General features: G+C 41.7%; 1 protein-coding gene across 1 annotated transcript; it reads right to left on the reverse strand.

Annotated features, from left to right (window-relative positions):
* Positions 1–513: 513 nt before the first annotated feature.
* LOC123967143 (myotubularin-related protein 13-like) lies at positions 514–9,052 on the reverse strand (the record flags this gene model as incomplete). The annotated part of the gene is made up of 9 exons (XM_046043167.1): positions 514–1,878; positions 2,387–2,518; positions 2,606–2,693; positions 3,520–3,710; positions 3,815–3,922; positions 4,026–4,250; positions 6,979–7,106; positions 7,621–7,747; positions 8,820–9,052. Coding segments are annotated over 9 exons (1,331 nt in total), but the record flags the coding sequence as incomplete, so codon positions are not given.
* Between the last annotated feature and the right edge of the window lie 2,579 nt (positions 9,053–11,631).

Below are 11,631 nucleotides of genomic sequence, written 5' to 3' on the forward strand. Positions count from 1 at the left end.
CTTTTTTTTACCTCTTGAGCTACAAAGAGGAGTCTTTCTTCATTGTCCTGGAATGAACTCCAGTCTACGCTTAAGATTGGCGCGCCAATTTCTTTAGCTGCTTTTAAAGAATATCAGACATTCTAACGGACATATGTACTTGTTTTTAATTAACGCTAGTTAGATCTCTACATTTAGTCTTTTTAATTTCGTTTGTTTACATATTAACTCATTGCATTTTTGTCAATGTAAATATTTTGTACATTTTGTGTAAATTTGTATTGTATTTGAAAATGCATTGTTTTTCAAGTCATGGTTGAAAAATTGTGCTTGTGCTATACAGGACTCCCTTGTGAAAGAGACTGTGTCTCAATGAGACTTTTCCTGTTTAAATAAAATGTTTATATATGTTTATATATATATATAGTTAACATATTCAAATGCATTCAGTACACGTTTAGATACATTTGTCCAGTTTTTATCTATTTGATCCAATCTCACCTGTATAAGCAGCACAAGAAAACAAGCAACAGGTAGTTTCAAGTGTGTTTGATTTATTTCCAAAAAATTAGTGTCACCACAAAACATGGTACAAAGATACAGTAACGTAAGATACAGCCTCTGACATCTTTCAATAGTTTCATTTGTGTTTTTCTTTCTTTTTTAATGAAACTGTATGCTGCACAAACAGAACAGGTGAGACAAGGATCTCTGAAAACCACATTGACCTACATGATATATTTTACTTCTTAAAAAGCCCTTAAAAGACACAAGGCTTGCCTGGGCAACTAAAAAAAGAGACTCCATTTCACTTTCAGAACAATGTTTCATCACAAACAGAACAGGCCACTCAGGTTTTGCACCAGTAAACGACACATTTAAAAAAAAGAAAAAAAAAAGACTTGTTGGTCACATTAGATTTAAGGTTAGAAAAGTATATTCATGTTCAGTACATACAGTATATAAAATTAAATGTCACAGGTATTTACAGGAAAACATGAAGCCACCACACTTACACAGTTACACTTTTAATAAAAAATAATAATTTACATTACATGAGACAAATGTGTTATCCAGAAGTCAATAAACATTTAACAAAATAGAGCAAACGTCACTTATTTAAATAGAAAAAAAATGTCAGGCTTGAACTCACTGTGCAAATTCTTTTCATTTAATCTGTCTTGAAGAAACGTCGTATGTACATTGCAAAGTAATGCCTTTAGCCTCGACTGTCTGCCTCTTTTAGAAAATCTATATTTGATAAGGAGTGCATACGTTTGAGCTAAGTGCAAACAAATTGCTTTGTCGTGTTGTGCATCAAAATCTCTGAGTTTTTGGCGGTTCATACGTTTCTTTAAGCAGCAATAACCTTTCCTCGTAGTAAAATATGTGATAGAAATTTTTATAGGATATTTGAAGTCTAAAACTGAACCCACAGTTTGAATGGCCAGTGATATTGCTTTGATCTATTTACAGCTTAAATAGGATAACATTTCCTTGGTAGTGCAGTCCCCTAAAACATCAGCTTATCTTTACTTCATCCCTGTAGGAGGCACAGAGGAGGGAGCTGAACGCAGAAACGAGTGCGTGTGACTCCAGCCGAAACAGAGTGATGACAGCCTGACCAGCTGCTAAGAATCAGGCAGAGGTGGATGGACAGTATACAGGCACTTTCACTGTGGTCCCCCGAATTTTAAGACATCTGAAAGCTGAGTCGAGCGCCTGTGACGTCTCTGCTCTCAGCCGCCTCTAACGTTCGCGGTGCTAATATCTCAGTGTTCAGTCTCCGAGTTTCGCAGCTCAGGCGTCAGAGATGCAGTTCTGGATCTTGTCCATCCACAGCTGAGCGCTGGGTGCGTCTGAGGCGCAGAAGTTGTAGACCCGCTTGTTGGTCTTCAGCTAGATAAGAGTCAGACAACGAAGGTTAAATGTGAGCCAAAGGGATGGAACAGAATAAAACAGACCACACTGACAGAAAGGTTTGTCTCTAACGTGTAATAGCTGCATCACATTCAGGCTCTTTTCTCTGCTTCAATATCTTTAAAGCATCAGGTCTTTTTTTTTAGTGATGATTTTTATAATAAATTGACATGAGGTAAATAGTTAAAGATGCCTTTGTCTTTACGTCCGCACAACAAAACTATTTTTTCTTGTTTGTTTAGGAAGCTGGGATTCTTCTTCTGCTAATAAACAACAATCAAAAATTTCAGATGACATGTGGCAGCAGAGGAACAGATGCTTCTGGGCAAATTTGCAAGATAAAAGCTGCCATGAGATCATTTCCCCTCACTCACTTTGACAGATTTGACTAATCAAAACTAATTCTGCAATTTCAACCCGTACGTGAGCATGCAAGAGCCCTGTAGGAACAACAGTCATTTGTGAAACATCACTCTCATGTACTCACGTCGAAGAAAGCCTTTTCGCTGATATGTTTGGGAGCACCGATAGTCGGGGCGGCGATCACCACGGACTCCACCTCTGCCAGATCGATGTGGCCTCTGCAGTTTGTGTCCTCTCCGGTGTCGTAGTACCTCAGCTGTGAAGACGTGAACGTTAACCTGCAGCCTGTCACTCAGGTGACGGTTTGGTGTTTCTTGAACATCAATATGCTGCAACCACTCACCTGGTGTTTTGTAATGTCCAATACAAACCAGCGAGGTTTCCAGCCTTTCAGCAGCGCTCCACGTTTATAGAGGATCCCCTCATAAGACCTGAAAAATAATAATAATGATGATGTCTCTGTACCTTTTGGGTTATTCCTGTTCATGATCAAAGTTAGGTGGAGCTTCTCCCAACATTTGTTGCACAGAAGGCAGAAGGAAACACTGGACACAAGGCCTGACTGACAACTACAGCACTGTTTGAACATTGTGTTCCCACAAGTGTAAAGAGGCCAAAACCGGGTAGTTATAGTGATAGTAAAGACCAAAAAGCTTTGGAACAGATTTACGTCTAAAACACCGCATCTCAATTCATCAATAACATGTCAAGACGCTTTCTATGTCCACAAAGACAAAAATAGAGCTAGAGTTATCAGTATCAATAATATGGCTGAAGTACAGGAGAGTAAAGGCATGAAGCTGGCAAACATCTGGAATAATTTATGATTATGTGATTTATGGATAATATGTTTTACAGATATGATGAAATACAGAGACAACTTGCAAGTTTCAAAATACTTGCTGCATATTAACGGTTTCTGATAAAACTTTTGTCTGTCTAAACATTATCTGGAAAGTGAAACATGAAGAGAAAGAAAATTCACATGATGTTGGTTTTTAAATAATTCTGTGTCCCAACTCAGTAGAAAAGATCCAGATATTAGAGCCAAGAGACTGTACTTTAACCTCCCAGTAATTGTAAAATTACACACCCAGAGTTTAACAGAGTACAGACAATCCTCACAAACATGACACACAGCATACCGCAGCGCTGACTCATCTTCCAAAACTGGACCGAGCTGCTCTGCAGCCGGTTTAAGTGAATCAAATGTGAACTTCTTATTTGTTCCAGGGACTTGGGAAGTTCACGACCCACCTATTCTCCTCGCTCTTGGGGGTGAACTGGTTGTAAAGTGTTGCAGCGCGGCGGTTGATCCCGTTGGCCGCGGTGGTGCTGCGGTCTTCACTCAGCCCGCCGTCTGGCAGGTGCAGCATGGAGCGCCGCTGGAAGGCCTGCAGGCCGGATGTGGGAATGAGGCCTGAGATGGACACGGACTGTTTACGGAGCTGCAAACACACGAGATAACAAAGTGTGAGAAATACACACAAAAGTATGTGACTAGTAACAGTATTATTTTATATAACATCATCATTATTCTTCTAATGCCCACATTTCCTTCTTGCATGAGGTCCTCCTGAATGCTGATTCTGACTCTCTCCAGAGTTGTCTGCCATTTCTCGGGGGCCTGGTTCAGCTCACCCTCCAGCTTCTCGATGTCCTGCAGCACCAATAACAGCCAGGAAAGGTGACAAGTGTGACGTATGATACAAGAACCAACAGAATAAAACTTAAATTCAAAGTTCTGGTGACAAACTTCTTACAGAGAGTAGTTTGGTGATGGCATCAGGCTGGGCGCGGCTCACGCTGCTGTAACACGGCCACACGATCCTCCTCTTACTGTTGGAGATGGTGTCCGCCTCCTCTAAGCTGTCCAACCTCACAGCCGTCATCCTCCAGTCGTAACACGGCCCCGTCGACAGAGTCTCATCCGTGAAGAAGTCCCATTTATTCAGGCTGGGGATGCTGATCGAAGGCTTCAGGATCACCTACAAAACAGGAAGGTTCGAATGAGAATCAGATGTAAAAGGTAAAATAATGTGCGATGTAACTTCTTGATGAGGATAGTGGTTGCAGAGAGCATCTTGTTAGGCAGTGTGCCCGGCTGCAAGTGATGCCTCAGAAAACAGGAACAAGCTCCTCTCTTTGATTCATTACTGTGACATGATAGGAAACATTAGACTGATCATCGACATCAAACAAACAAGGGCTGGGATCAGTAACAGGGAACCTTTCTGTCCAGAAACTGGAAGAAAACAGATTCAGAAAACAAAGTAATTGCAATCACACAACACAGAAACAACTCCAGAGACTAAACTTGATCTCATGAGTTTGATTCATTTCTTTACTTTGGTCAGATATTAGGTAAAAAAAAAACACTCTTTGGATTCTTTACAGAGAAAAACAGCAGTTTATAAAATCCATGCTCCTCTGTCTTAAGTCAGAAGAGATAAACAGTTCCCAGTGTACAGGCTCCAAGATCCATCATAAAGAACCATCATAAATGTTTTATCTGTATCTTTTTTTGTGTGGGATGTCTCCACACCCCTACAAACTTCTTTTATTGTAGTCAGTGGTATCTGCTATGTCTAATTAATAATAACAATATACTGTAAATAGTAATTCATTTGTTTGACAAAGGACTAGACAAAGCCTTTGTCCAGGCAGTGTGCCCTCTAAAAGCTGCTAGACCTTGAAACACTAGTCTTATTTTTTTTATATTTCAAAAGAAAGCTATTGGACTGTGTCTTTGTACAGACCAACGGATAAGGCAGCTTCTGTTAATGAGACAGATCTAAAATTATCTAATTGGGTCGCATCAATTCTAGACCCATTGTTAGCAGCTACCCAGGTAATGACTTGCTCGATTAAATATTTCTCAATATTCTCAGCTCAATCAGGACCAGCAGAATTTGTTCTGTCATTCCGTGACGCTAACGTTAGCTCAAGCTGCTTCTGTGCATGGAGCTGTCAACAGCATCATTAGTTATCGTCAGTTATCAGCTGTAACAGTGAGACGCAGCCTGTAGTAGAAGAAGTAAAAGTAGTAATACCAAAGTGTAGAAATACTTTAAGTACAAGTTACTTATATAAAACTAAGTATATTAATTTCAAAATGATATTTATTATATTAATGGATTTTAATTATGATGCATTGTTGTGTACTTCACTTTAATGTTAAAGCTGGTGGTAAAGGTACATTTTAACTACCTTATATACTGCAGTACAAAAATGTATGATACATACATACATAATTTATTTGTTTTATATATTATATTTTGAAATTTGTAAAGTACCTCATGACTAAAGCTGTCAAATAAATGTAGCGGAGTAAATAGTACAATATTTGCCTCTGAAATGAAGTGGAGTATAAGTACAACACTTTCTGTGTCAGTAATACCTGCAGTGAAAAACATCATAACTGAATATAAAAATCCCCCTCTCACCCCTTGTATGGTGGTATGTGTCATCCACAAGCTCAGGTCCTCTACCAGATGTCTGGTTGGTTAGCTATTACCAGTTTGTCAGTCTGGATCTTGAAGTTAGGAGGTGTCTTCCATTTTGACCTTGGGACTTCCAGCCCATACTCATAGCAGATGTTCCTGTACACTATGACAGCTACCTGGTTATGGCGTTCCATGTACGCACTTCCTGCCTGCATCTTACATCCTGCTGTTATCTGTTGTACTTGTCTCAGGGGTCATCCTTGCACAGTCTGCACCTGGGGTCCTGCCTGGTGTGGTAGACCCCAGCCTCTATTGATCTTGTGCCGCCATGACTAGTGCTGTCCTTTAGTCCAGCCTTTTCCAGCCACTGGTAGGATTTCTTGATATCAGTTTGTCTGTGGTACATGCTGTGCAGCGGCTTGTCCCTCCATGAAGGTTCTTCATCTTCCTCGTCCTCACCTTCGGGTTTCTGCTGCCTGAGCCCTTCATCTTTGGGGGCCATCTTCCTGATGCACTCCTGGATCTTCGTCGTTTCATCCTGGACAGTGGTCTTGACACTCACTAGCCCTCGGCCTCCCTCGCTACACTTGGTGTACAGTCTCAGGGTGCTGGATTTGGGGTGAAACCCTCCATGCATTGTGAGGAGCTTTCTTGTCTTTATGTCAGTAGCCTCTATCTCCTCCTTTGGCCAGTTTATTATACCAGTATCTAATGACTGTCAGAGCGTATGTGTTGATGGCTCGGATCTTGTTTTTCCCCATTTAGCTGACTTTTCAGGACCTGCCTTACTCTCTGTAGGTATTTGGCTGTGGCGGACTTCCTTGCCGCCCCCTCGTCGTTTCTCCCATATGTTCTTCCAGTACTGTTTAGTCTCAGCCCTGGATAGCTCAGTGGTCCTTAATGCTACTTGCCTACATCAGGCATGAGTGAAACCGCAAATACAAGAGCCATACCGGCTCGGACATCACCTGGGTCAACAAGGTCCGTGCTAGGGAACCAGGGCAACCTGATGACAAATGGGCTACTGGAACAAGACATTCATGGACTAGAGCAGAAATATATATATATTATGATAAATTATGACTGGTTTGATATAATAAGAATTCCTTTTTATCTTTTAATATATTTGACAGGACAAGAGAAAAGTCAGCAAGAAAAGATGAGTTCAACCACACCAGCGCTCCTCAGTGTGGGAGCTGCATGACTAAGCTGTCGGACGCACGGGAAGCACTGCTACATGAAGGACAGACTGGCGGACAGAAACACTCACATCGCTCTCCGAGGGGCTGTACAGATAGTTGAGGAAGATGGGGCTCCTCCTGTGCATCAAGTTGATGCACTCCCAGATACAGATGCCTCTGCGGGCCTGTTTATCACCTTTATCCTCAAACAACAAGCCTGCGAAAAACAACACACAGAGGAGAAGCTGTTAAGCACATGGGCTGATTAATCTCACAGATTGTTTTGGCTGATGCAACAAAGTGTTTGTGGGTTATATTATGGGATACAAGAGAAGGTTTCTGTGTCCAAATATGAGTGAGGAAATATTTGAAGAGTATTTTAATAGTATTTTTAATTAGTTTGTGACAATATATTTTACCACATTTATTTCTTGGGAGATTTAGCGATTGTGGCTGAATCAGAATTTGTGTTGCATTTAGTTTTGGAAACTCTTATATGTAGCATTTTGTTCTTTACATTTTAAAAGAAAAGGGAGAACTCATTGAAGTAAACTTTCATTTGTTAATGGTATTAAGAAAGTAATCATTTATTTTGGTGCAGTAATCTTCGTTAAAACAGGTTTTATGAAAGAAACATGAAACCACTTGTAATGCAGCATTTCCTCATTATAAAAAGAGACACTATTAGAAAGAACAATCCCTCCTCGGTTTAAATTGTAAAAGACACTGACCATGTTCCAAGCGCTCATAGTCAGAGTCCAACAGGAAGTTCTTGAAGCGGTTAGAGATGTGATGATAGGCCAGGAACTTCAGATAATACTGATTAAACTCAAACTCCAGAGGATGTTGCTCCAAAATCTGCAAAGACATGAAAAGATGGATAAAGATTAGAGAGACAGAGAGAGAAGGTCAGAGTGTGTGTGTGTGACAGCTGGATTGTGTCCTCGTGTTGTGGCTTCACATCCCTCCAGTGCATAAATGACCAATTAGAAACAGGAAAAGAACCTCTGCTGTCCTTGTGGGGGCAAAGGTCAGTGATATCATCACCGCCAGACACAATCCAGACTGAGCCAGCAGGACTGCAGCTCTATTGTTCCCATGCAGTGGTGTGAGCTGGCCAAAGACAGAGAAGTGTTGAATATTTGAAGCCACCTGGGTCTATTGGCAAAAACAACAGCTGTTTTGGAGATGAGGCACTTCTATTTTCAGCTCTTGTCCGAATCCCCTCTCTCTCTCCCCCCGTTTATAGCTCTCCAGACCCCAAGACCCCCGCCAAACTGTCCTAGCTGCCAAATCTACAGTTTCAAAAGACAAATGCAGAAACTATGTGTTGATGTAAGTGTATGGGAGTGGGTCTGTGCAACCCCAGGAGACACACACAAAAAACCCCACAACATTCTCTGCGGTTAGCATTTCAGAGCGGACACAGTTCTCTTGACCTCAGCTGTGCGAGCTTCATTCATGACTCTACTCCCCCCCTAAAATCCTCAAGCACACCCAACCCTTCCTAGAGACTCTCAATCCCCAAAACTGCAATACTTCCCACATGCGGCTCCAAACACGCACTGAAATGTGAAGGGATGCTGAAACACGCGAGCACAGACAGCCCAGTGCTGATCACTGGGTTCAAGACCATCTGGGCAGCAGCCTCCCTGCACACTCCCTGGTGCAACACATTGCTGAAATCGAACATCCAGCATTGGGAATGCAAAGTGCAAAACTAAACCAAATGTATAGATAATGAGAGCTGAATTTCTCGCCTCCTTCACCCTTCTCCCCTGTACGCTTTTCAGGAATGTGATGAGCTCATGAAGACGGCATGAATGGTATTAAGTCACGGAGGGAAAGTGGAGAGAAGTCACGTAGCAAGGGGGATGGTGAGGTTTAACTGTACGGAGCAATAAGGATCGGTGGGGGGTAAAAACCTCACCTGGTGCACGCAGTCCAGGAACTGCAGGAATATGGGTGTAAAGCCGCTGCCCTGGCTGCTGGGACTCAAGTTGCTCCGCTGGCTGAACTTGTGGCCAAAGGAGAGCCACTCTTTCTCCAGCAGCACCTGAAAACCCTCCACAGTCCGGTAGAAGGGGTCGCTCAGCAGCTGCACCAAAGACACCACCTGTAGGGAGAAACAGAAAAGGTGAGAGACACCAAAAGCATTTAGATCTCTCACAGTTCAGCCTCAGAACAGAGTCATGTAAGAGGGGAAGACGGGTCAAATACAATACCATTAACAAGAAAAGAATAATTCTGTTCTGCATGTTTCTCCTGGATTGTGTGGTGTTTATTTGGTCCTGTGTAGCCTACTTTGGCAAAATTCAACATGCTGTCACATTTTCACATTGAAAACCCAATACAAATTAAACATTTTCTCAATGACTGACATGAATCTTGGACCCTGGGTTTTTGAGGCCAAGACCAATACTGATATTTGAGTGTTTAAAACAATTATATAAAACAAACACTTGTGAGTGGTTATTAAATAATCGTGACACAGACATGTACTGAGTAGATTTTACAGAAAAATAAACTCTCTCATGGACGATGACACTCTTTCTAAATTACCTCATGCACAAGTTTGGCATTTCTCTTCTTTTTTTTTTGCTTGTTTCTGCTTCTAGTTAATTCTGGCCCAGCCAATTTATCAGTAAGTGGAAAAGTATTCAATCAACAATCCACTGTCAATGCCACAGAGACCTACTGACTGATGCGTCTCATTATGTTAGCACTAAAAATGCTGCTTACCACTAGAGAGACTAGCAGCTGTTTCCCCGCCACTGTGCAGAATCTTTTCAGTTTTAAATAAATAAGTAAGTTATATATGTGTCATACACACGTTTTCATTTTTTTTGTGTGACTTCGCTTTGGATCCCTTCAAAAGCCGAACACAGCAATCTAATAATGACCCATCTTCTGACAGCACAGCATTAGACTGATCACCTGGTATCAATAACATTTATATAACATTGCAGCAGGCACACTTGAGCTCACACCACAAAACACCATTTGAGAACCACTTGTCCACACATGCAGCAAGCTTGGCCTCCTTCCCTGCCCGTGTCTCCTCCAACACAACTAATGAGGCCTGACGCGTGTGGAATGAGCGAGAAAAACAGTGCACGGCTTCCCCCGAGGGGTTTAAAAGAGCATACAGCCCTGTGGTACAGAATGCTGCAAACCTTTGCCCTGAAATAAGCCCCTTAGATTATTGTATGAGACTACAGCAGACTGACAAGTGGATTTAGGAAAGAAGCAAGGCATGAGAGGGGAGAGTGGATACAAGAGCGAGGCAGAGACTGAGGATGAGAAAGGTTTAAGATTTAGAAAGAAAGCAAAGACTCTTCTGCATCCTGTCTGCTGGGTGTCTATGGTCCGTGGACAGAGGCAGCAGAGCCAGAGCATATGGAGCCCATTTCCCTGTGCGGGCTAAGCAGGACCTGGTGCAATGGAGCCGGTGGCCCATGGAGAGAGATGCTCTGGGCCGAACACGTGCCCGGCATAAGGGATCCACAAAGTGTGCTTTTATACAGCAGCCCAGGGCTTTAAAAACCCCGTAAACACATTTTGAAGGACACGCACTTGCAACACAAACATGTGGATTTTAACAGGTCAGCATGGAAAATATGAGCTCAGCGAGCAAACGCGTGATGAAATGCTGCAAAATGGATACTCATGACTGATCAAGATTTTTTTGTTTGCATGCCTTAAGATCAGAACTGTGAGCCTTCGTGATTGAAATCAAAACAAATAAGTGACACAAGGCTCCAAGGCTTCAGACAGTTTTGTTTCCACTCTCGGGCGCAATCGAGTTGACAGAACTGATTAGAAGATGAGCAGGCAAAGCAGGCGTGGCAGATGTATGATTCGTACACGGCCCATTCAGAAGTGCAGTCTGAATGGTGTGTGTGGAGAAGCCTGAAAAGTATCATCGTCAACATCTAAAAAAGATCACATTTAAACTATTATAAGTTACTTGTTTCTGCTTTCAATGTATGGCACTAGATAATGGCGACAGCTCCCATAACGGTTTCAGTCTAGTCACACCAAACAGTTTGGCTTTAGAGGAAACAGCTGTCTACAAGTAAAGCACTATTTATCTGATGTCCTCTCTTTTTAAACCGTCGTATTGGATCCTTTTTATTCATTTGTTTGTTTCTTTTCATCATTTTCGGGGCGTTTAATATTTGTTGTGTCTCCGCTCTAGTCAAGTGAAAATGAAGAGGGAGTGAGGAGTTGTCCATGTGTGCTTCTTTTTTTGTCTCCCTTTTTTTAACATAAAAAAAACTGTGTTTATAAACAAACAGTCAGCTATTTTCTGTCAGTAATTAAATTTGAACAAGTGATTTTTCTTTGGTCACATTTAACAATTACAGCGGATGGGACAGAATTGCATAATAATAATAATTGAGTGCCAGTAACTCTGATATATCGTGGCATTCCGTTGCTGTTTCCAACTTAGGATGGTAATTAATGCGTTTCTTTTGATCAATATATTCCCTGTGGTGTTTTTTATCAGCTGCTATGATTATAAAGAGGGGAGTGAAATGAAACAAGCACCCCCATCTGGATTTGTACCAGAGAAGTTACAACCACTTGCATGAGGTAAATGATTTGTGTACATAAGTCTCCATCAGCGTTTGTAGTACCACCTTTTCTTTTTTCATTGAGCCAGCCTTCCCACCACTGCCAGGCGTAAAACCTTAAGTATAATATTTCTTCTTTCTTTTAACCTCAGTTTTTGTTTT

The sequence above is a fragment of the Micropterus dolomieu genome, unplaced genomic scaffold (genome assembly GCF_021292245.1).
Source record: "Micropterus dolomieu isolate WLL.071019.BEF.003 ecotype Adirondacks unplaced genomic scaffold, ASM2129224v1 scaffold_75, whole genome shotgun sequence".
NCBI classification, from domain to species: domain Eukaryota; kingdom Metazoa; phylum Chordata; class Actinopteri; order Centrarchiformes; family Centrarchidae; genus Micropterus; species Micropterus dolomieu.